This window comes from Salarias fasciatus, chromosome 10, assembly GCF_902148845.1.
Source record: "Salarias fasciatus chromosome 10, fSalaFa1.1, whole genome shotgun sequence".
NCBI classification, from domain to species: Eukaryota; Metazoa; Chordata; class Actinopteri; order Blenniiformes; family Blenniidae; genus Salarias; species Salarias fasciatus.
The window spans coordinates 4,145,336-4,171,020 of NC_043754.1; the positions used below are offsets into that span (position 1 = coordinate 4,145,336).

At 51.8% G+C, this 25,685-nt stretch overlaps 1 protein-coding gene across 1 annotated transcript in view; it reads left to right on the plus strand.

Moving 5' to 3' along the window:
• Nucleotides 1–25,685, plus strand: part of auts2a (activator of transcription and developmental regulator AUTS2 a) — a 311,150-nt gene extending 285,465 nt beyond the window's left edge. Inside the window, 15 exon segments of the mRNA XM_030100770.1 lie at nucleotides 12,476–12,846; nucleotides 12,848–13,044; nucleotides 14,042–14,093; nucleotides 14,095–14,335; nucleotides 16,151–16,395; nucleotides 17,824–17,868; nucleotides 18,953–19,048; nucleotides 19,142–19,213; nucleotides 19,449–19,478; nucleotides 20,431–20,502; nucleotides 21,754–21,895; nucleotides 23,114–23,194; nucleotides 23,284–23,367; nucleotides 23,478–23,724; nucleotides 23,979–25,685. Of these exon segments, the coding sequence (XP_029956630.1) occupies nucleotides 12,476–12,846; nucleotides 12,848–13,044; nucleotides 14,042–14,093; nucleotides 14,095–14,335; nucleotides 16,151–16,395; nucleotides 17,824–17,868; nucleotides 18,953–19,048; nucleotides 19,142–19,213; nucleotides 19,449–19,478; nucleotides 20,431–20,502; nucleotides 21,754–21,895; nucleotides 23,114–23,194; nucleotides 23,284–23,367; nucleotides 23,478–23,724; nucleotides 23,979–25,224 (3,221 nt within the window). The 3' untranslated portion in view covers nucleotides 25,225–25,685.

The following is a 25,685-nucleotide window of genomic DNA, read 5'->3' on the forward strand; positions in this document are numbered from 1 at the left end:
GGTTCTTAGAAGCCTGCCCAAAACCATCAGCGTCCGTCGGACCGTCACCATCTGCTGCAGATTAGGCTGCTGCTGGAGGGAGCGGTTTGATTTCATCCCCTCCTTGTTCCACGTGTCAGGTTTTACTGTAAACACTGTCATACAGAAACCAAAATCCCAGAAGGGGGGTGGGAGTTGGTGGGGGGGGGGGGGTTTCCAAGCCGAGAGCAAACGGTCCGTGGCTGCAGGACGGGCCTCGTGTCGGGTTTGGCTTTAGCAGCTCTGCCGGGCCGTTTAGACCCAAAGCTCTGGAAGCTTCCTCCCCTAAAGCCTGCGCTCAGGCGGCGAGCGGCGCGGCGTTGTGATGTACGAATCCCCCGGCCATGCCTGACACCGGCGAGCCTGTCTGAGCCCACGTCTTCGAGGACAGAGGCCGCATTGTTCCCCTGAAGTAACCCAAGCCGAGGGCAGCGGCTGCCCGGAGGGGGATATCGGGTTGTTCTTTCCCCACCGACGCCGCAATCCTCGCTTAAGCCCCGGGGCTTGACGAGGCAGCCGACTGTTTGGACGACGGCGCAGTTCAAATAAACAGCTTAAATCCCAACCAGCCTCCCCTCCCCTCCGCCAGCCCCCCCCTCGCCAAGTATCACAGTCCCCACAGCCGGAGCTCATCAGCGCCAAGCTCGCCAGCAGCCCTCGGCTAATTTGTGGTGTTTTTTTGGAAAAACACGGTGATGTGGCTGCACCGGGGCTTTCATGAGAACGAAAGGAGAGGGTGAGAGCTCTGCTTTGGTTTGCTTTTATTATTTTTTTTGTGAGCTGGTTTGCCTCCACGAACAGCAGACCACACAGGATCTGCGAGCTGGAGCGACCCGGGCGGATCGGAGAGCAGAGCCCCGTCCCTGCCCCGGGTGTCCCGCTAATCCCACTGCAGTGAAACCCGAGCCGGGGGGTAATGAGACTGCACTTGACACGCTCGCGCACACACACACACACACACACACACTCACACATGCACGTAGACACAACGGCTGCTTCTGTAATGCCGTTGACGATTTAGGAGGAGAAAAGGCCGCATGCAAATTGATACTCCAGCAGATTCTCAGACATCCGATCCGCGCATTGAAGCCATTACGCCTCTCGAATCAGCTCTTCTTATATCGTTTTAACACTCCGGCCAGGCTCGTATCGAAACTGATCCTTTGCAGCAGCTTGAACGTTCGCTGTTGATGTGTGTAAAACCAGTTGGCCCCGTTTGAAAGAGGCCCAGACTGATGGCTCTCTGGGGACAGATTTCTCTCTCCAGCCCTCGCTGCCGTCTCTCCCCAGTGAAATCATGGCGGTGTCAGTGTGTCAGCCCGAGCTGTCACTCCGCCCGCCGCTCTCCTCCTGCCTCCTGGCTGAAGGGGGGGGGGTAAAGGAGCGGGAAGAGAGGACTTTTTCTACACTTGACACAGTGGATGAGCAGTGTCAACACCCCTCAGTGCTGCTGGAGAGTCTTGAAAATAAGAAGCAGGGAGTCTGGGCTGTCTGTCACCTCAGAGGAGCCAGTTACACAATTAGGATACACTCCCCCACCTCCTCCACCTCCTCCACCCCCTCCACCTTCAGTGGTTTGGTACAGTCCAGGAGCTGGACGACAGATCGACACTGAACAGATCCAGACAGCGGACATGCTCCAGGGTGGCACTGGACCCGCTGACCGCTGGCTCTCTGAGTGTGTGTGTGTGTGTGTGTGTGTGTGTCTGAGAGAGCGAGGGAAAGAGAAGTCAGAGGGTGTTTATGAGCCGGTGTGGGGTTTTTACGAGCATGTGACTGTAATTGAGATTTAAGCATGTGTGCGTTTGAAGTCTGACGGTTGTGTATTGTTTCCCTAAGCTGCCGCAGTGACTGACAAGAAACACATGTTGCAAACGCCACTTAAAGTTCTGCGCGACGCCTGACACACACACACACACACACACACACACACTCTGAATCCTTCATCACGCCAGACTCACGTTGATGCTTTTCAGGCTCTTTTCATTCCTGTCCTGACTTAAATCAATTAACCTCCTGCGTGGATTCGGCTCGCTCGGCTTCAGATAGAAGCGCTTTTCTTTCCAGAAGCACTTGTTTACAGCCGGGAAGGCTGAAAGTTGGAAGCATATGCGGAACTTTTCGAAACCGCAGCAAAGGACTGGAGGGGATTAGTAGAGTAAAGGTTTCTGTAGCAGGAGCAGAATCTGGTGGGAAACTGTCAATTAGGATTCTAGCTTTATATTAATGCTCCGTTTTCTGCATCTCAGCTGAATTATTTTTAGGTTCAGTGGTTCGTGTCGCCTCAAAGTGTGTGAAGGCCGTATTTACTGCTGGAAAGTCAGAGTGTTTTGGACTACATTGTAGGTTTTAGTATTCCCGACATGTGTTTGCAGTGCAGCGGAGTAGTGGAAACATAAATCAATCTCCATGGTTCATGAACCCATTAGGCAACAAACTGGACCTTTTGCCTACTTCTACATGAGCTTCCCACACAGTCTGTTGTCTTTGACCGGTCAGTCGCATCTGTGCAACTTCTGATCAAAGGGAACACACAGTTTTGTTTGCAGCTTCAAGCAGCGGAGCAGTTTTCGACACATGGTAACGAGACGGTTTCTGTTCAGTGACTTTTTCTACAGACACAAAATCACATCAAGAAATGTCTGTTAGCATCAAACTGCTGCTGGATTCATACCAACCTGTAGCGGTGCTTTAACAACATCACAGAAATGCATCAGAAACCAGAAGAAGACCTTAAACCAGGAGTGTCGATTCTCCTGGAGCTGTTGCATTACGCATATTTTACAGACTTACTCTGATGTAGCGGCTTTGAGGCTAATGCTAGCTTGCTATGTTTCATGGCAGCGTGAACAGCGTTGATTTCTCAGCTCGGGTCTCAGTGTTGTTTTGTGTCTGCTACTCAGAAATTTGTTTTTTAAAAATCAGTGTTTTCTTTGAAGTTTTTACTATTTGCGTTGTTTGGCGGGGCGGGTGGGAGCCTTGTTACAGGTAGTTTTGGCGTAGACGAGGGCTTAAGAGGATGTTTTTTCATGCAACTATCCATCAAAAAGCATCCTTAACCACCATTAAAGGAAGCGAGACCGGCACTAAAAATGTTCAGAAACGATTCAGTTACAGGTCACACAAATTGACTTGAGGCTTCAGCGCCTCATAGTGTCTGAGTTGTTTTGTTCTGGAAGCACATACAGTTAAAGTCTTACATTTGACTGAAAAGTGCTTGTATTGCATTGAACTGTCGGATCTCACAGCTTTTACAAAATACTCATCGAATGCATTTTTCTCCTGGGAGTTGGTGTTTTTATTGTCAGGTCACCAGTTATAGCAATCCAGCTTCATCAGTCAATACTAAAGTCTGTGTCTCACCATTGTTGATGTTTATTTATTGTTCTCTACAGGCAAGTGTGTGTGACATGTCATTACAAAACCAGACAACAGTGCCAACCGCTGGCCCGATGGGTTAACTGCGTTGTTTTCAGCGTTCCTGCTATTTCTGGGTAAATGCAAAACATTTCTGAAAGGAAAATGTAAAAAACTTGAACCTTTATGGTGTAAATGGGCTCTAATGCTGAAAACGTGATTGGACGGTGAGGCGTTGTCTCCAGGCATAAAGTCCAAATTGCCTCTGATACGAGTGAAATATTTCCTTTCGGGTGTGACGCACTGGAACAGCAGCGGCAGGAGTTTCATGCTTGGTTGAGGGAGCGAGGCGCCGACACACACGGCTGTTGTTGGCATCTCGGCGTCTCCGGGGAGCGACGTGCACACGAGAAAGAGCCAGCGGCCGTCTTTGGCAGAGGCCCCGGGCCCCGCGAGGAGTCCCATCAGCTGGCCGGCGTACGTGTTGCACAGCTGCCTCGTCTTTCGGTGTGGTTTTACACCGCCGTGACCCGCCGATTGCTTCGGACCGCTCGGATCTTGCACATTACACGCTACTGTTATTTCAAAGTCTTACTGATCCTGAGCCTGACAGACAAATCTGTGGAGAATCTGTCAGCTGCCGGCAGCAAGCGTCCCCCCGAGAGCCGCCGAGCACAGACCTTCTGGCCGGCTCGCCGATCACCTGTGCCAGCGCGCCCGTCATCGAGTCTCCGACCCGGCTCGTCTCCCGTTACGCCCTCTCCAACCTGACCTCACACCCTGAGGGATATATAAAGATTTGTTCTCTAAAGGAGGGCGAGAAACGGGACACTCGGGATGGTGACGGTGGCGGGAGGGCGGGGAGGGGAGGAGGGCGACCAAACGCTCCCAGCCCGTCAGACCGCGGCGAGATTTTCCACATGTCGCCGGAGTGAGAAGTGAGCGGCGAGACGCAGGAGCAGTCAGGAGCCATTAGAGGAGCGGCTGTAATCAGAGCTACCGTGGGTGGGAGAGTGTTTTCACCGCCGCTCGCTCTCAGTAAATGGCTTCATTATGACTGGAGAGTGCAGAGACGGAGCGTATCCCCCCCCACACACACCTGACGCATGGATGCTGGTGAAGGTAGGAGACGGGAAGGTGGAGGCCTCTCTCCGCCGCCGTCACGCTGTAAACATGTGTAAGTGCTCGTTCTCTGCGGTCTGGCAGCGCGGCGGCGGCGGCTTTGCGTCTGTCAGAAGAGCTCAGAACGTCCAGCGGCTTTACGGAGCCCCATTACCCCAGATCGCTCCCATTTCACAGCCACAGACAGTCTTATCTGGGGAGTCAAAGGTTCGCGTCTCGGTTAACCACACACACACACACACACCGTGGCATCATTCCATACACACACACACACACACACACACACACACACACACACACACACACACACACACACACACACACACACTCTATTTATATTTGCATGAACACTTGCTTCGGCTTCACAAGTCGTAATGCAAAATTCATAAACCAAATGAGACAGGCATGAAATATAGATGTTTCAGAGAGGCGGATTAACAACCCCCCCCACCCCCACCCCACCCCCCAACTCCCCGCCCTCCCCGCCCGGGCGCTTGGCCTTTCGCTCGATAGCAGCTTGTTAAAGCAGCGGTTTGTGTTACTGCGAGGCGATATGAGGCACGCCGTGGTATTCTCACTGAAAGACTACACATGTCACACCGCCGCAGCCAAAATAGTTGCCCTGCTCCCCCTCCCCCCCACCCCCACCCCCCCTTCCCATCTGCAGCACCAACTTTATTTCTGTTGAGCTTTCCCCGGCCGCCCCTGGGAGCGCTAATAAAACAGCTCCAGCCGGAGACCCTCCACATTGGCGGGATGTCCAGGCGCGGTAATCCAACACCCCTCCTGGCCGCGGCTTTAGAGAGCCGCTGACATGACGGAGAGTCTGTGGGGGGGTTCCAGCAGGGGAGCGTCCATCATTGTCAGGCCCCGGCGCCCCGGGCCGGCGTCCAACACGCATGCCTGCGTGCTGTGAAGTGTTGGACGGCGCTGGGCATCGCCGAGCGTGGCGTTCCCGCCCCCGGAGCCGCTCACGCTGTTGGAGTCTTCAGAGCGGAGGCAGGGAGGGATCAGGAGCTAATAGACTGGAGATTCTCTGGAGGCCTGGACCGTGAGATCAGGGAGAAAGCTTCTCCGGCTCGGGTTTCTGCCACGAGGGTTTCAGCTCCTGTGTGAGCCGATATCGCCGGCGGGTCCGGCCTCTGCTGCTCGGTGTCGTCGCGCTCCCAAACATTTGGTTAGCCTGTTGCGTTTTGCATAGCAGGCGACATGGGAAACAGGCGCTTTGTCAGCCAAACTCCCATCGACCACATGCAGATCCGCCGTCGAGGTGACGATTGAACACAAAGCAAGACAAATCATCAGTGCCACAAAATAGTCCTGAGAAAATTGATGCCTGAATTCTTTTTTTTATTATTATTATTACTTGTGACTGGAAAGTAATGAGGGAACATTGCTTTGGTCATCCAGTAGCAGCGTTTGGAGCAGTTTGCAGTAATTTTTATGACCCAAAAAACAAAATTTGAGCAATTTCTAACTTGACACCCAACGTTCACAAGCATCCATGTGGCGTCTGCTCACAGAACGTTGATACTGATTCTGGTGCCGGTGTGTTCCCAGACTGCTAATAAAATGGCAGGTCAGTCCTCGGCTGTTCAGGTGGGGATGTTTAGTGACTGTGCAGGCAGATTCTTTATTCTTCCAGTCAACCATCATCCATGCGTTTACATGGGATTTGTTATTCCCCTATAAATCTGAATAAAGCCTAATTCCGCACTAAAATGACCATTCTTCTTTGGAAGTGGAATTATATGCTAATTAGGCGGCTTTATTCCAGTCTCATGCTCCGCCAATGATGATGCAATTTTCCAAGATGGCGGCCCGCGGTCTGCGGTTCAACTCGTACGGAGACGATTTATTTAAACCTACACTAAGGAACTTTTCAACCTTAATAAAATATTTTAATATCTTTTGTGATGATACTTCGACTTACAACTAGTTGAATGACCCCTCTGTCACGGCCTGAGGGCGTCAGTATTGCTTCCACTTGGACTAAGCAGCTGTGAGGAGGGTGGTAGGAACCCTGCACACTAACAGCGATTTTAAAACACTTCCAGACATCGTACATCACTCATAAAAGCAATAAAAAAAATACTTAAAAGATTGAACATATTCACCGTCAGGCTGAAGGGTCACTGTCTGCTCCACGTTATGTCTTTCCTTCATAAACCAGCCAGCCTCAGACCAACACAAAAGGCTGTGATGTCTCTAAAAACAGACTTTCTTATTACGCGCTCGCCAGGACGCTTGTTTCTCCGAGAGAGACGAGTGACCCGCTGTTTATTGTTCTCCGCTGCGAGGGAGGCAGATCTGTTAAAGATGTCTGCCATTAATGCGACTGCAGGCTTCATTAAGAGGAAATAAACGGAGGCCGCTCTCTCTTTGGGGAACATCATGAGGTCAGACCACTGTCGACACTCGCTCCTCAATTACTGCTCTAATTCTGTTGTCAAACAAAATATGGAGCCAGAAGAGCGGCGAGTCTTTCTTTTTCTGAGTTGTTGTTGTTTGTTTTTGCAGGGACTAAATGGTTTCCACACTCCGGCCCGAAGCAGAGCCGTCTTTTAAAACATTCTGCATAGCTGGAGACTTTGATTATTTTCAAGGGAGATTTTCCTCCTCCGGTTTCTGAGAGCCCGGCTCGGCACAGAGGGGGGATTCTGATTGTAATTATTGTTTACCGAAACATGCGAATGCAAGATGGAATTTTCAATGAGGGCCCTGAATCATTGTTTACTGCAGTTTTCGCTTTAATTGATTCAACTTGAGCAAACAGTCTGTGTCACAGTTTGTTTTTCTGTTTTCTAAGAACCGTCACCCACACGAAGTGGAAGGCAAGCGCGCCTCCGCCTTACCTGCAAACACGGTTTTTATCCGCGCTTTGAACGGGATCCCACTTTCTCACACGCGACGGCGAAGCGGTGGAAGCTGGACTGGAAGGCGCTGAGCTTCACCTGTCAGGTTTCTTTACACTTAGAGGCCTCCGAGGACTTCAGGTTACACTTTCTGTCACTACTCTCACATTTCTGGATCAGCTGTGTCCGTCTGACCCTCCATCATTAGAGGATTTATGGCAGATTGATCCATCTGTGTGTAATTGATGCTTCTTGCGCTTGGAGGGTTCACCGACTCCGTTCTTTTAAGAAAAAATGGTTAAACTAATAGTCTAAAGTCTTTTTGTTGTGGGGCAGAGTGTTCATGATGGAATTGTCTATATATTTTCACAAAAAACAAACAACTACTCAATATAAGTCCAAATTTAAAGGAACATTGTTTTGTAAAATACAGTGAAATGACAAAAAAAAAAAAAACCTGCTATATTATACATGTTTTCACAAACTGACAGCATGGCTTTCAGGCCAATGCTAGTTTTCTATCTTTCATGGCAGAATATCTCCGATATCTCAGCTCGGGTCTCAGTGTTGTGTTGTTTCTGTTTCTCTTCGGAATTATTTTTCTAATCAATGATTTCTATGAAGTTTTTGCATTTTGTTCGGCAGACTGGATTGGCACACGGGCCTTACGTTTGACACCTCTACTTTAGCGCTTTAACATTCTCAGAGGTTGTAATGACTGAATTCTCCGATCCGACGTGTCAGATGTGGCCTCTCTGTGTGCCGGTAGTGGACTCAGAGGTTATGATCAGTTCACCTGCGGAGCGATCCGTCCTTCAGATCTGCCCTCTGGTCCAGTTAGCACCTCTTCCCACGATGACTCTCGTCAGCGGGTGTTTGTTTGCTGTCATTTTCGGTAAATGACCAAAGGTCAGTGGACCTGATGTGCTGGAACAGGACGGCTGACAGGTCGTCTCTTCAGTTTACCCATGATCTCATGGAGCAGCTGTCAGCCAGGGTGTATTTCTGAGCTGAAATTTAGAGTAAAGGATTAGCATTTGTGTTGAGTACCAAACTGTGTAACTGCCGGAACCACATTGCTGCCATGCGGATCGCTTGATATGACTGAAAATCCTCATTTCACTGCTGCAGATCTGTGTCTATTTTCCATTCTCTGTGCCGCAGACGACCACCCGGCAGGCCTTGTGGCTGCCGCTGCGTGTTAGCTTGTTGGTTTTGTGCGATCGCAGCCATGCGACCCCTGCCTTGGCTGAAATCCCACAAACGATCAGGAAGCCTCAGAATGTGCGGAGCGGCTATTTCCAGGAGGTGGAGACGGCGGGGGGGCGGAGGCCCGGGATGTCTCTGCTGCCATCAATATGTCAGGATGTCTCCAGACTGTGGCCGTCACACACACACACACACACACACACACACACACGCTGTCGCGGCTCAGGTTTGGTGCTAATGTATTTTTCAGCAGGACAGGCGCTGACCTGCTGGCTGCCTTTTTAAAGCATGATGTTGTTGGCTCTTGTTTGTTAATTATTTATACGAGCGGACTGCTTCCAGCGATGACACTGAAACATAATCCACTAAATGAATCCCCTGACGCGGCGCAGCGATGAGCGAACATCATATCAAACGGCGTCGCTTCGGATCGCCGCTCTGTGTGAAGATCTCGGTCGTCTGTCTTTCACTTGGCTCCTCTGATGCAGATGAAGGGCCTTTACTGAGCCACCGGCCTTTTAAAGGCGAAGCCTTAACTTGACATTAGAAGCGCATTAAAAAAGTGCCGGCAGTAAATACAGCCGCGGGACGCTGATGAGCCGCGGGCCGCTGCTGGACAGGAAACAACAAAAGGTGAGATGAAGACGCAGCGGGAAGGAAAGCCTGCTTCAGCTCTCGTCTCTGCTTTTTGAATAACAGGCAGATTCACATGCATCATGCTGTTTGGTACATTAATTCAAGCGCATTATTCTCAATTAGGCGCTTTTTCTGAACAGCAGGTCACAGTTTATTAGTCTGTACAAATTACCGACGGAGTCTGGACTCCGTCTGATGAATCTGTTTAGTCTTTTTCATCCGTCGCCCATAAAACACAAAGGAATCATCCCGCCCGTGTGTTTCTGCAGCGTCCATTAGGGCGGAAATCTGTCTTGACTGTGACTGAAATCACAAGTGTTGTTGCGCAGCAGCTAATGCAGTGTGAGCAGCAGGAGACGGCTCGCCCACGGATAATGAGTTATCCCCCGAAGTCCCTGCCTGGGTCCCCCGGCATCCTCCTTTAATGAATGGCTTTCTTACATACACACACACACACTCTCACACTCACACACACAGCTGGCCCCCATGTTCCCCCTTTACCCCCTTTTACCTCCCAAATCCCTCCTCTTGCTTCTTCGGCCTCTCTTGGTGACCTGAGCCCCCCCCCCAGGCTTCATCCCCTCCTCCGTCGCTCCACCAGGTTCGAATCCGCCCGGCGACCCAGAAGCAGCAGGTTATTTTTATTTATTTATTTATTTTTTTAACATTTTGAGGAGCCCGACTGGGAATCGCTCTTATTTGTTTCCGGGGATGAAGAAGACAGACAAATGAACCCTCGCGGGAGGGGAGCCGGCGTTGCGCTCCTGCTCGCGGCCCTGGAGTGTTCATTATGACCAGAATAGACACACCTTCGTTTCGGCGCGTTAGCACATTCTCAAAGCAGGCCGCGGACCGCAGGGGACCGCCGGAGAGCCGGGGATTTCTCACCCCCCCACCGACCACGTCTGCTGCGGTGGAGTTGTTTGCCAGCAGCGGTCTCTCTTGACTGGTAATAGCGTTTGTAAGTGGGGGAGATTGACGTGGATGACGGAGATGGATGTGAGGCCTGCCGGTGTGGAGATGCATGATGGGAGACCGGCCTGACGCGGACCAACCGGAGTCAGTGAGCCTGGTGAAGTGTGCCTTTTGTCTGCTGACAGGCCGGCAGATGTCCCCCGCACGGCAGAGTCAACAGCTGTTATTGCAGATATTGATCGTGATCTTGCTGGAGGAATTACCCCCCCTGACCCCACGACCCCCCCGACCCGCTCACTGCCGTCTCTCCTGCACCTGAGGCTGCTAATGCGTTAATGCTAATGCTGGATGTTCACTGCCCCACACGGGGGGTTTGTGTCAGGGAGATGAAAGCCCTCCCCCCCCCCCAGCCTGCCCCACCCTGATGACAGGCGGCAGCCCGGGGGAGCCGCGTCCCTTCCACACCTCTGATTCAGGTGGAGCTGACTTCACCATGGGGGGGGGGGGGCGCTAGAACCGAACCCCCACGAGGCCCGGGAAGAGTTAATTACATCTTCTGTATGCACCGTCATCCCCCATGAGCCCCGGCGTCTCGGGAGCGGCTGATGTTCTGCATGAGGACGTCCCTGCAGACCAACACCCGGGACGCAGCTGATTACCCATTGTTCTGCAAGACTCCTACATCGCACTGAGATTATTATTCTTTTTTTTTTTTTGGGGGGGGGGGGGGGGGGGGGGGGGGGGGGGGGATTAATTCACACTTTGGACTAATGGAGTCCAAATAGGGCTTTTAACTGCAGGTAATTGATGTTTTTTTGCCAATTACTGAAAGGCCATAAAATGAATCACCTGGTCAGATGGGCGTCATGCTTCATGAAATAACAAATTCATTATTGCAGTGTTATTACCCTGCAGCGTCCCGTTAATGTATGCTAACGGCTTCACTGAGAAAAGAGGAGGCGTCAGTGTTTTTCAGAGATATCACAGCTATGCACTTTTCTGTTTGAATAAAGTCGTTCTACAAACTGTGAGGGACTGAAGAGGCGCCAGCAAACCTCACAAACAGCAAAAATATGCAAATATACAGGAGGAGCTGCGCACTGTCGCCACAGCTCGGCTCCACTTTGTTTATTCTGCGCTGCAGGTTTGAGTGAGTGGAGAAAAACAAAATTCAGTCGTACACAGGGACAGTGTCAAAAAGGTGTGTGTGTATGTGTGTGTGCAGCTTCAAGCCTGATAACGGCGACACGCTGCATCAGATGGAGGGAGATAATCAGCCGAGCCACGTCTGTATGTGGAGCTTGTCTGTCAGCGTGAGGCCAGAGGAGCCAGAGATACAGTCCACAGTGTGTGGAGATGGTGTGGACGACCACGCCGCCTCGACACTGCATGTGGACGAATCCTCCGAGCTCGTCGCTCGTTCTGTCGGCCTCAAGCGGCTCACAGTGTTACTGTGAGTTTGGATCAGTCTGCGTTGTGGTGAGATTCATTTCAGAAAACTTTTGCGCTTTCATGGAAACATTCTGGAAAAATGTCGTTTTCATGTAGGGCCACGAGTTGCAGCTATTTGTAATGAAACCACACACACATCCACACGGATGCCATGAGCATTCACAATGGCGAGAACACGAACAGTCGACTGGACAGACGATGACGTTGGATTGTTTTTACGGTGACTCGAAACTCTAGAACCGCCAAGTTCCAGGAGAACATAGGCTGGGAGTCATGACTCTCTGGAGGCCGCCATTGTTGTTGTTGTCCATGTACTCTCTGGTGTCCATGCACAGTAACAGTATGTTATAAAAGCTACATTTTCCCATCAACACAGATGTGGAGCATTTTCAAAAAGTTGCATTTTCAGTGGCTCCAAGCTCTGTATCGTGTTTCTGGACACCCAAAACCACAGTTGTTTTTCCTGGAACAGATTGTCGTGTAAACAGTGCTCCAGTAATACTGAGTAAAACCTGCAGGCAGACAACAAACTGAGCCTTTATGATGTTAATTATGTGTCAAAACGTTTCCAAACTGGGCAGCAAGCATCCGGGAAATCACGGCGGTGATATTTTTACCAGCTGATGACTCAGGGCTGTTGTTTTGACTGTGAAGGAGTCAAAACAGTGTCGGGAATCCCTCCGTCTGACGCGCTGGAAGCCGGCTGTGTGCAGATCATATTGTAAAGCCTCACATCCTGCGTTGGGTCCGGGGAGGCGTCTCTGGTCGGCGCTGTGTTCAGACTTCAGCGAAACCACGTCGGTTGGACGGGAAGACGACCGCAGCCTGCGGCGTTTGGAGCGCAGCAGGGTTCCGTTCGGTTTCCAGCACAGCCTTTAAACGTGTGTTTTTTCTCTTTGTTTTCTGCACAGTTCCTGATTTTGGCGTCGATGTCGTCCCGACCAATGGCAGCCAGGAGCCTCACGGCCCCGGCCTCCTCAAGGTGTCAGGCCTAGAGCGGAGCCAGGAGAGGAGCCAGGAGAGCTGCAGAGACCCCCCGCCCCCGGCCTCCCGCACCCCCACCCAGCCGTCCCCTCTGCCGTCCCACCCCGCGCCCCCCCAGCCCCGGCGCCCGCTCCCCCCGGCGCCGTCCCCCCTCCGGACCCAGCCGAACGGCCCCGCCCAGGCTCCGGCCTCCGCCCTCCCGCCGCCACGCCCAGAGGCTCTCCTCAGGCCTCAGACGCCCGCAGCCCTGCCTCTAGCCCAGGGCCGAGAGCCCTCGCCGCCCCCCCCCTCCCCGGCCCCAGCACCAGCCCGAGCTGCCGTCCCACCCCAGACCGTCGCCGACGCCCAGCCTCCACCCCCACCCGCCGTCGCCCGCCCTCCCCACCCACCACCCCCACCAGCAGCACCCCAGCCAGGCTGGGCCTCACCGGCCCCCGTCACGCTGCCACCCCCGCCCCCTTTCCACCTACAACGGCCTCAACCTCAACGGCCACAGGTGAGAGTCTCACACACACTTGAAAACACAGTGGAACCTCCGACGAGGGGCCCGCCCAGTGCGGACAGTTTTGCCGGGAGGACAGATTTGCGTGGAGGACATGCTCTCTGTGCTGGGCAAACAGACAACGGACTAGTTTTCATCCTAGAAGTAGGATGGGATAATGTGAAAAAAGGGAATTTCCTCCAGGGGAATAATGAAGTGTGATTAGTTTAGTTTCATTTTGTGTAGAATCAGACACAGAAATAACAGAATGAGGCTGTTCACTTCGTTCTGTTCTATTTCCCGTTCGAAGCTCTGAGGCCTGCGAGTCTCTCTATAATGTAGGACTTGAAGAAAGCTCCTTCAGAACCCACTCAGTCCCTCGCAGGCTCTCAGGACTTGGCTCGGCCCGCCTCGGTGTGTGCCAGCGCCGCCGGTCTGCCAGCGCGCCAACAGGGCCTGGCGCCCGCTGCGAATAATCACTGCCGGGGCCCACAGCGAGCGCGAGCGCCGCAAATGAGCTTTTAGGCTTTAGTGCGTGGAGCGGCGGAGACGCAGGCTCTGCGGCTGCCCCCGGGGAAAACCCACACACACTACAAAAGACTGTTTGCTTACACACACAGACACACACACACACCTACAGCGCTCTCATCCCATTTCCGATGCACATGTTCGCTACCTGGCTCTGGAGGAAGCGCCTTAACAGGAGCTGTTCAAAGACAGATGCTCGCTGCGCTGTGTTTGCCAGCGGTGGTTTATTTGCATCCGAGGGTGTTGCGAATGCGGTGAGTCGTGTTTGCCCCGGATTCTGTGAAGCACGAGAGAGAAGGGGAGATGCAGGGAGGCGTTTGTAAATGGGAGGCAGTCGAGGTGTGAAAGCACAGCGCTGGGAATTGAGCGTTGGAACAGATGGAGACGAGGGGATGTGGAGGAACAAGTGTTAATTCTGACTGATCACGCCTGGATTAACCTGCCTGCTTTTCTCCGTATTTCCCTTTTCTTTCCCTCCCGGCAGCAGCAGCAGGAGCAGCACTCCCGGCACCAAGCCCCACGGGCCCCCTGCTCCCCCCCCTGCACCTCCCCCACCACCCGCCGCCGCCTCAGGCCGCCGCCGCGGCCTCCGCCTTCCCCCTGCCTTTGGCGGCGAACCAGAGCGCCCCCCACAGCTTCCCCTCGGCCTTGCAGTCCTCGCCGCACTCCCATCACCCCAATATGTTCGCTCCTCCAGCGGCCTTACCTCCACCACCGCCACTGACGTCTAGCGCCCTGCCGGTACCCGGACACCCTGCTGCTGGGAGTGCCTACTCAGGTAATCACCACACACTCAAACACACAGCGTGCCCCCATGTCGCCCCCTGGTGGAGCGGCAGAGAACTGTAGCTGACAAAAAAGCTCCGAGCCGTCAGCCGCTTGTCGGATCGGTTTTCCAGGACATCCGATCCGTATGAGAAGGGTTTGAGTGCAGCGGTTTGATTCCCAGGCGTTCTGATGTGCAGCGACAGATGCACAGGCGGTAATTATTTAAAGAAACAAGCCGCCGCGTCCAAGATGATCGGCGTGCACGCCGTGCCCGGGGTTCTGTGTGTTTATAGTGCCGTGGACAGTTCAAGTTCACGCTCCGGCTGTCTGGCTGTGATTGATCGGCTCTCTGCACACCAGTAATATCCAGCGGCGAGTCGGGCCACACAGCGAAAAGCGATTACAGACCCCACACACACATTTTCTCACCAAGCTGTCAAGCTAAATGTCAGGGTCAGTGTGGGAAGACGAGGAGGAGGTGGTCGCCTTCAGCAACGTTCCCAGAACTTCCATTTTCACCTGGAACAGCGTTCATGTGCAAGAAATCAATTTAGTCAATACGGAATGCGGCGAGCTGGATTCTGCTCAAAAGATACTAATGAAATTTTTATGAGGAGAAAAATCCCCTCCCAGCCCAATAAAGCTGCGAGCCAACGCAGAAAATATTGTAGCGGGTCGCTGTGGAATAGGAAGGATAAGGTTACTCTGGAGTGAGATCTAATCTCTGAAGGCAGGTTTTGTTGAATTTAGAGGAAAAGCCAATGATTACTTGAAATCCGTTCCTTCTCAGCAGGCAGCTCAGAGGTTATTAGAACAACAGATGCTGTTTTCTCGGCGGGGCCGCGGCGGATCGAATCACAGCGCCGGACTCTTCCAGCTCTCCGACGGCTCCGGTCATATTCAGATCGGCTTCAATTCAAGATGACATGTTGATAATCGCAGCCGTTTCCTGCTTTGTTTCCGTTTTCTGACGAGCGCGACTCGCACTTAATCGTCCGGGGACGGTTCGGCACGCAGCCAGGAGGTTCTAGCAGAAATAAACCTTTTGATTTCAACTCAAAACAGCTACAGTGTCAAGTGTTGTTAGGACTCCTGCCGGCTGCTTTACAGGCAGTTCTGGACCCAGTTTTACACGACGAGGTCTTCAGGAGGAAACGCAAAACTTTTTGCTGCATTTCGAGGATCTCTTTCTTTGAGTCCTTCCAGTATCATTCATTTAATTTCTTGCATATTTGCTGAAGCTGGATCATGTTTGAGAGCGCTGGGCCGTGGCGGCCTCGAGGTTAGAGAACACGGCTTCAGAAGCTCAAAGCTTTCAAATTATTCTGTGTAATTTGTCTCAATTCTACCTTCGAATATTCTGCTGAAATTGACATTAGTGGATGTAAATGTGTAGAATTCATTGATTTTTTTTTTTTTTTTTTTTTTTTTTTACACTTTTTCATGGTGAGAGGAAGCTGGTAACAACCAATATCATCATAATTTTGGCCCAATTAAATTAATAACAGTTATAATAGAAATAACTTAAAAGGCTATTTAAACAGTCATGTAGTGACATTTTGACATGAATCTAATGTGGAGTGTATTTTTTAAAAAATCCTTTAAAAATATAATAATTGCAGCAAAAAACTGCTCATAGGTTATAATTTTTTGCCCCTGAATGTGACCTTTGACCCAAACTGCTCCCTGTTTCAGATCGTTCAGGATAACTATGACTAATTTCCCTTTCCTTTAACGTTTTCCCTGAAACTGACCGTGAGCTTCAGTTTGTGTGAATGTTAATTCCACTGACCCCCCCCCTCTCTCTACCCCCCCTCGTCTCCAGAACAAGACCTTCTGCGCCAGGAGCTCAACACCCGCTTCCTGGCCTCACAGAGCGCCGACCGCGGTGCCTCGCTGGGCCCGCCGCCCTACCTGCGCACCGAGTTCCACCAGCACCAGCACCAGCACCAGCACCAGCATCAGCACCAACACACCCACCAGCACACCCACCAGCACACCTTCACGCCCTTCCCCCACGCCATCATGCCCACCCCAGCACCGCCCATGGTGCGTACCCCTGCCAGAAATGTGAGGATAAGTAGAACGCACCTGTGTTGGGTTGGGGCGGGCGGGGGGAGGGACGGTGGGCGGGCACGGCGTTCAGATTGTTTTCACTTTGTGGTCAGGAGAGCAGCGATGTTACACAACCTGACGTGTGTGTGTGTGTGTGTGTGTGTATGTGTGTGTGTGTGAGGACCTGTGGGTTTCCCAGTGACGACCGTGTGCGTCTGATCGCGCCACAGCCGAGCCTTTCTTCCCCCCGAAAGCCTCTCTGCTGTTTTCTCTGGCGCACGCCGAGCCTCCAGACTCCAGACCGCCGTTATTTCCTAAATTGGCAGTAACTTGCCCGGAGCACGTTAACTTCAGAGCCGGCGTTCACAACATAATACACTTAATTCATTCTGATTTTAATGACATCGTTTGGTCCCGTTTGGGGGTTTTCATTACCGGCAAGCGCGCCGCATTAAGAGCCCTGCTGTTTGTTGGGAGAGACCACAGGCAGCGGGGTGCCGGGGCCTGAAGCGCACACACACACACACACACACACACACACACACACACACACACACACACACACACACACACACACACACACACACACACACCGGTAAGTGCTCGGCCTGGCTCTGATGATACCTCAAAGGCGGCATGGCGAGGCCTCTGACAGCTAATGAGGCCATAAAAAGCCTCTTTATGGCTGCGGTGTTTAGTCTTGACAGTGGAAATGTTCGCCCTGAGCCGGCGCCGCGCCGCGGAATGAGACACGGCCCACGCTAGTTCACCAGGCCTGCAGAGGATCCGCAGAGAGGGCAAGGATGGAAACTGTGCGGTGGGGGAAAGTGGCTGAACTTGACTCTCACTTTGACACTTTAGCAGTTAGTCTATGTGTGTGTGTGTGTGTGTGTGTGTGTGTGTGTGTGTGTGTGTGTGTGTGTGTGTGTGTGTGTGTGTGTGTGTGTGTGTGTGTGTGTGTGTGTGTTTGCTGTATATTCTCTCTTGGCCTGAAATGACCAGTGATGGAGTTGTTGCTCAGAAAGTCCTGTGTTACACGTTAACTGCGCTTGGCGTGAGCAGCAGTCCCTCTTGTTGCATTACGGATGCCCACACATCCCACTCTGACAGAAAAACACCGACTCAGCACATTTGTTTAACGACTTGTTGGAACATAAGGAGATGTTTGCATCGTCTCCTGGCGATCGCTCCGTTTATACGTCTTGTTTAGGAGTTCGATGCTGCTCTGTTTCGCTCTGTTTTCCACGTACGCACACATTCCCTTACACACCAGGCTGTGACGGGAAGTCGTCAGTTTCCTTCACAGGTAGCCGTTCAGTGAAACCTGGAGCTGGGGTCACATAAATGATCTGAGTGCCGTCAGATCATGACCTCTGACCTGTGATTCTGTGTGCCGGCTGTCTTTTCCTCTCTGTACTGAGCTCTGTCTCGTCTCTCCTACAGTTTGACAAATACCCAACAAAAGTTGACCCCTTCTACAGACACAGTGTGAGTTTTCCTTCTGAGTCCTCCACGTTCATGTCACTTGCTCATTTTGCATTGTTGTGTGTGTGTGTGTGTGTGTGTGTGTGTGTGTGTGTGTGTGTGTGTGTGTGTGTGTGTGTGTGTGTGTTTGTGTGTGTGTGTGTGTGTGTGTGTGTGTGTGTGTCCTGTCATTGTGTGTTATCACTCATCCGCTTCTCTAATAGCTGCTATTAGCGTCCCGAGCAGAATCGTTTCTCCCTCCAGCTCCTGCAAATGTTGTGATTAATGAACCGGCGGCGGTTTGTTGAAGTCCCGGAGCTGCAGATTGAGATGGCTGCATGTGACATTTCAAGACAGAGACAGTGGCTGCTTTATTGATGAGAGAACAGAGCGCGCCTTTCAGCTGATCACCCCTGATTCTGCCTCATTATCATCAGATATTTTGAACATGCACGATCTTCAGAAGGTATCCGTCTCGCTCTCTAAAGAACCGCTGAGGTCGAGTACATGCTGCTGGTTTTACAGTATTTTCAACATTAAATATCCCGAAACTGTTTTCCTCCCGATAAAGAGAAGCGACGCCTTTAAAATACGACTCAGACGTTGTGTTTGAAAGCTCGGAGCGTCTCCTCCAGCACAAGTGGAAGATATTCCCCTGATTAAAGCGGCACCGGCACGCATGTTCCCAATATTTTGGAGAAAAAAAATAAAAGATGCTCTCCGCGTAGCTTAATGTGATTGACAAGAACAATTAGACCGAGTGGCTGATTACATATCAGTTTCTCTGCAGGAGAGATTTCTGGAAGCCTGGAGCAGAGTTTGGTTGAGCTGCTTGTATTACAACATTCTGCTTTTCATATCAAAGGAGCGTCTTCCTCTTATTGAGCTCCGGAGGGAGGGGGGAGTGGGGAGCGGCTCATAAACAAGCCGTTTGTGAAACACGGAGGCAATCGTCTGTAACTTTCTGCAACCGCACGCCGAGGTTCAGCCACCTCCATCCTCCATCCTCCATCCTCCACCCTCCATCCTCCACCCTCCACCCTGTGTTTGTTGCATCTCCTGGATCGCCTCGCCTTCCTCACGCCTCCTCCTCCTCCTCTGTCTGCAGCTCTTCCACTCCTACCCGCCCGCCATGTCTGGCCTTCCTCCCGTCATCCCCCCGAACGGGCCCTTCAGCTCGCTGCAGGGCGCCTTCCAGCCCAAGGTAGGTCTGACAGCCACACACACACACACACACACACACACACACACACACACACACGGAGAGTTATTTACAGCCATGTCTGCTGCTCTCCAGACCTCCAATCCTCTGGACGTGTCCACGAGGCCCGGCGCCGTCCCACACACCTTCCTCCAGAAGGACCCCAGGGTAAGAGCGCCGTGCGGCGGCGACCTTCAGCACGCCTCCGTGCTGCATCAGTCAACAGATGGAGCTTCTCCACCCGGAACAGAGTCGCTGTGACTGACTGTCGGTGGACGTGCTCGTTTTCACCTGAACGTTTTAATCAGCTCCATCATGGCCGCCGCTCAGAGAGGCTCATTAGAGGCGATTTGACTGACAGCAGAATAACCCCGCCTCGTTTCTGTTCTCCTCCCTCCTGCAGCTAACGGATCCATTTCGGCCCATTCTCAGGGTGAGTGTTCGCTCCCTGCAGCGGCTCGGGCTCCTGCATCCTCACACACACACACACACACACACCAGGAGGCCTGCGAGGCTTCTCTGCTAATGAACCTGATAGTGTCTTTAATGGAATGAGTGGTCCACCCGGAGGCCGGGTGTATTCGCTGACAGCAGGACTCTGAGAGGAGCTTCTCAGGCTCCTCTACATTAAACCAGCTTTAACAGAACAACGCATATTACAACAATTCTGCATCTATTGTTAAATTGTTCTGTATTTAATCTTCATTTGAGTTTTTTGGTTTGGATGTTGTCGTAGGACAGTACCATAGATAACAGCTGGAAGACCGCCTCTCCCCAAAACATTCGACTGAGGCTGCATTTCACCCACAGTTACACATTTAAAGGCAAAAAAGAAATGTTGAGTCTTGATTACCGTCACAGATTTGGATTATTGGCCGTTAACAGCATGGATCCATGAGGACGAGTTTGAGAGAAATCCAGTGAGAAACGTTTTGGATTTAGGATTATAAATGAAGGAAAAAGGAAAATGTTGCATTAACCTCAAAAACTGTGCAGTCAGGGCAAGTTTTTAAAAACATGCGTAATATAAAAGCGGCAGGGGAAGTTTTTTTGGACACTTCACTGCATTTTACACCAGAAGGCTTCGTTAAAATTGGTTTTATGTTGAGATTGAAGTCATTTTCAGTAGGAATTGTTTGATTTTGTAAAAACTTCCACATTTTCATTGTGTATGTTCTGCACCATGACAAATAAAAACTTTAAAGTTAAATTTAAAGCTTATTCTGGCATTATTTTACCAGTCCAACCCATCTGGCCCCTGGGGTGAAATGTTTGACGCCTCTCGTTTAAATCCTGTAGAAATTCTTGCACCCTTGTTTCAGTCTTTCAGTGAAACCTCAGAGGATGTACATGTACTGATGTTTATTTTTCCGTGTGTTTTACAGAAACCAGGGAAGTGGTGCGCCATGCACGTCCACACCGCCTGGCAGATCTACCACCACCAACAGAAAGTAAAGGTGAGTTCTCATCTGACTCCTCTCAGTCAGAAACTCACAGAACAAGCAGAAAACGCAGGTTTTAGTGCACAAATGTACTCGTTACACACTCACACACACTCATGCATAAATTCAGTTTTCTCAAAGGAGAAAGGAGTGACTTGTTTTAATTTGCATTTGTTCATTTGTCATTTATTTGACATTACAACCCAGAGACAACTGAAGCAAACATGTACTTTTCACATCTTCTGAACTCACAGAATAATAAACAGCTGTTAGAAGAGACTGTATCTGCTCAGCTTAACAGTTCGGGATTCCCTGTTTGTATTAAACAGTTTTTTAAGCCAAATTTAATTCAACAGCGTTGTTTATTTTGGGGTCAACTGAAGTGGGAAAGTAATTTACAATATTGATGTCTTTTCTGTTCTGGGAGTTAAACTGTGATCAAATTAATTTAAGTAGCTCTCTGTTCTGTGAAATACAGAATAATTAAGGGTTAGAGGTTACAGTCATGAGAAGAAAGGAAAATATGAGTTGTGAGTGGAACAAACTAAATGCATGTGTTAATATGGTGTCAGTTACAGTAATAAAAGTTCATACAATGTGTATAGTATTATAATATAACATGACACTCAGTCTTCTGCTTCATGTGCATGTGAACTGATGGACTGCAGTGTTGCAGCCGCTGAGTTGAAGCTTCTCAAAGGAATTTTTTATCCTCTTACTAACTTGTGCAGAACTCCGTGGCTGCAGATTAATCTGTTGCTGCCTAAAAATAAAGGCAATAATACACATCGACTGGATTCATGTTCTGCATGTTGCTGTTTGACCAGTCAGAAGGAGGCAAACCTGGTTCTTCACTGCAGATTGAATCAAAAATTAAATGAATGAAAGAAAAATGTGCTCAAAGACGTCATCATCATCATCATCATCATCATCATCTACCCGTGTCTGTTTATTTAAAAGTCATATTGTAATTAGATTACATTACATTAGACATTCCTTTATTGAATGTAATCATTGCAGGACTCAGACAATCAATGCAAGAGTAGCTGAACTGCTGCTTGTGCAGCATCGCATCACATTAATGAAAAATAACGGGTATTTGAACCCGTGACCTTCTGGCTGTGAGGTGAGGCGACTCAGTGTAAATGTTGAATTAAAGCAGGATGTCTGTAGACGTGATGCTGTTGTGCTGATTGTCATCTTACACTGAGCGCTGAGCAGGCGCCGGTTTGACACGTGTCTCTCCGTCTCTCTGGCGTCTTCCAGCAGCAGATGCAGGTCGACCCTCACAAGCTAGACTTCGGCCTCAAGCCCGAGTTCTTGAGTCGACCGCCGGGCCCGAGCCTGTTCGGCGCCATCCACCACCCCAGCGACCTGGCGCGGCCCGCCACGCTCTTCTCTGCTGCAGGTCAGTTCGTTAGTGATCAGTCAGTGGTGAAAATAATACATGTTGCAAGGTTACTTGTTAAATTTATGCTTTGGCTCCTGAGCTGCCAGAGGTGTGGAGTAAAGAGAAAGTTTTGGGGGAAATAAGCGCTGAGTGGTGTGTTTGGCCTCCCCGCTGCTGAGTCAGGCGGAGGCAGCACTTCGCTCTTTAAGCTCACATCAACTTCAGGCCTGCAGGAGGAGATAAAGTCTCCCAGCAGCTCAGAGTCTGCAGGCAGGAGCGGGAAGGTTCGCCTGTGGAAACGTTACAAAGAAACCTGGCTGCTGCTGAGTTCAGTGCTGCAGCGCTAATTTTCTGAATGTCTTCACACTTTCGTCCTCACTGATTCTCTAATAACTAAATAAAATTAACAATACTCCTGGAAATACTGCCCTCGTTACCCTCTGGATAAGAAGTGCAGCAGGCAGTGTTGACTCTATTGATATTTTCTCTACTATTAGAGTCAGACGGACTTCATTGATTTACACAAAGTAGATTTAATACCAGATTACATGAGCTAAATTCATGTCAAGTAATTGGAGGGAGCTATTTGATATGATTTTATTTTAACTTAATAACAAATATATTACCGGTAGTATATGTAAGTCTTTTGATAGAGTTTACATGAAATAATTCATAGTTTTTCTCTTCATCATGGTGTCTAGGCTGTTGATGAAGAAGCATCGTGAAAGTGATTCTGTGAGGAGAATTTGTAAAAAAAATACATAAAAAAATCAAAAGAAAGAAAAGAAAACCTGCATTCTCCTCCATTTAGGACGTTTCATTCTATCTAGCACCTTCAGGCTTTGTTAAAACCTGGAAAAAAATGTTAAAATTTCACATATTTTTATTGAAAATGTATACAATATTGACGTAAATGAACTTTCTGAACATCATTTCTGAAACAAAAACACAAGAAAACAATGTGAGACGTCCAGTAGATTTGTCAGTAAAGATTATTATGATTATACACACTTTTACTGATGTGGCCACTGAAACAACGCAGCGCCTGGCTTCACTGACGAAATTCATCTCCAGTGGTGAAAACTGGAGAATGAGAGTTTGGAAGCGTTTGGTTCACAGTGGCAGAAATGTGGCGTCGTCTCTGGAATCCACTGGGCTGGGACGCTGTGTTTCAGACGGTGCCCGTCGCCCTGGCCCTGCGCTGCGTTTCAGTGTGTCTCCTCTCGTCCTGCTCAGGTCCCACTCACCCGTCTGCAGCTCCGTTCGGTCATCCTCCTCACCACCCGGGAAACTTCCTCACTCCGGCGTCTCACTTAGGTAAGACGCCGCGGCGTTTGTCTCGGTCTGGAGGCGAAACCTGTTGAAACGCGCTGACTGCATGGCTGTGCCGCCGTGTCTCCGTCCAGAACCGTTCAGCAGACCCACGTCGTTCGGAGGCCTGGGCTCCCTCAGCTCCTCGGCGTTCGGCGGCCTGGGGAATCCGGCACTAAGTGAGTTTCAGCCCCGTGAGAGCCGCTCGCCGTCACCGGGCCAACTTCCCCCGATGCGCATTTAACTGGCGTCTCTCTGTGTGTTTTTCCGCGTGTTGAATCCCTAACAGCGGCCAACTCGGTGTTCGGCCATAAGGACGGCGCCAACCCGCCGCAGCACTTCAACAGCGGCGCCGGCGGCGGCGGCGGCCACCAGGAGCCGTGGAACCGGCTGCACCGCACGCCGCCCTCCTTCCCCACGCCGCCGCCGTGGCTGAAGCCCGGGGACTCGGAGAGGAGCGCCTCGGTCAGCTCGCACGAGAGGGAGCGGGACGTGGACAAGCGGGACGCGCTGGGCGGGAAGGACGACAAGGACAGGTCCGAACCGAGAGCCGCCGGAGCGTCGCTGATTTACTGACAGAGCAGCGAGAAGACGCACAGCGCCGCTCCAGGGGTCGCATGATTAAAAAAAAAATCTTTATTTCTGTTTTATGGCATTATGGGCTGTTATTGGATTTTACATCCATTTGTAAACAATTCAAGGAATTTTAAAATGGATTCTAAAAGAGACTGAAATGAAGAAAACTGCATCAGTTGGTTTAAATGAGGAAAACTGTTCTTTGTCGTTTCAGGGATTCGGTAGAAAAGCGTCATCCCAGTCATCCATCGCCGGTTCCGGTCAATCCCATCAGCCTCCTGGGCCACAGCCGGCCCCCCGAGCACCACCGGAACCACCTGCCCCCGCCCGCCGGAGAGCCCCCCAGGGAGAAGGAGAACAAGCCCAAAGAGCGGGAGAGGGAGCGGGACCGGGAGCCGCCGGACGCCTGGAAGGACAACGGCGCCGACGACCACAAGCTGAAAGAAGGCCAGCACGGCGACAAGGACGCGCCCGTCATCCACGACGGCCGCACGCCGGAGGACAAAGCGCCCGGCCGCGGCACGGCGTCGCCGTACGTGCGGCAGACCAGCCTGGAGCGTCCGAACGGCGGCCTGAGCCGGGAGGCGCCGGACAAGAAGGCGGAGCTGCTGCCGTACGAGCACCAGAAGAAGAGCGGCGAGGTGAAGGTGAAGGAGGAGAGGAAGGAGGAGCAGGACGGGTCGGCGGAGCGGCCCGGCGACGGCTCGGCCGCCCCCGCCCTCCACCCGCCCTCCTCCATGCCCGTGCCCATGGGCATGGCGGGCGTCCACCCCATCAACAGCATCAGCGGCCTGGAGAGGACTCGAGTGGTGGCGCCCTTCATGGGCATCAGCCCCATCCACGGCGCCGACCGCTTCCCGTACCCCGCCTTCCACTGGGACCCCATGAGGGACCCGTACCGCGGCCTGGACATCCACCGGCGGGACCCGCTGGCGAGGGACCTGCTGCTGAGGAACGACCCGCTGCACCGGCTGGCGGCGCCGCGCCTGTACGAGGCCGAGCGCTCCTACCGGGACCGCGAGCCGCACGACTTCAGCCGCGACCACGCCCACCCGCTGGCGCTGGAGCAGCGGCGGGAGCAGGAGCGCGCCCACCTGGAGGAGCGCGAGCGCCTCAGCATGCTGCGCGAGGACTACGAGCACGGCCGCCTGCACCCCTCTATGCACCACCCCGCCCTGGACGGACACCTGCCCCACCCCCACCCCGCCCCCGGCCTCATGGCGCCCGGACTGCCGGGCATGCACTACTCCAGGGTGAGCCCCTCGGCCGCCGCAGCGGCGGCCGCCGTCGCCGCGCATCAGAACGGCATCCTCAACAAGACTCCGCCCACCGCCTCCCTGAGCGCCCCGCCCCCCCTCATCCCCACGCTGGGCGCCCGGCCCGGCTCGCCCCGACGGACTACCCCCCTGGCCACAGACATCAGGGACAGACCGCCTCACAAAGACATCGAGGCACGGTGAGCCGACCCCCGACCCCTGACCCCGCCCCCCCCCCCGACCCCCCCCGTGCCTCACCCGCCTCCAACTCACACCAAGCACTTAGCTTCGGGCGAAGCGAGACTGTAACATAGCTGTGAATAATTTATGTGGGCGGAGACTCGCCCACCGATCAGTGAGACAGTAATCATGGAACAAAATAAAAAAATCATTTTTAAAAGGTTTTTCTTTTTCCGTTCCGCCGCTCGTACAGCGAGGCGGCGTGGAGCCCGTACAGGCGGAAAGGCATGTAGATAGCGTGTACAGTCGCTGTGCTCTCACTCCGTGTGGATCAAAAATCATGGTACAAATATGCAAAGAGTGTTTTGAAAGCTTTACTTTGAACAAATGTAAATACGGGAGTCTGGAGGATTCAGAATGTGCTTTTTTTTGCTATTTTCCTTTGGTTTTTTTGGACGCAGGTGATTTGAAGCATTGTACCAGAG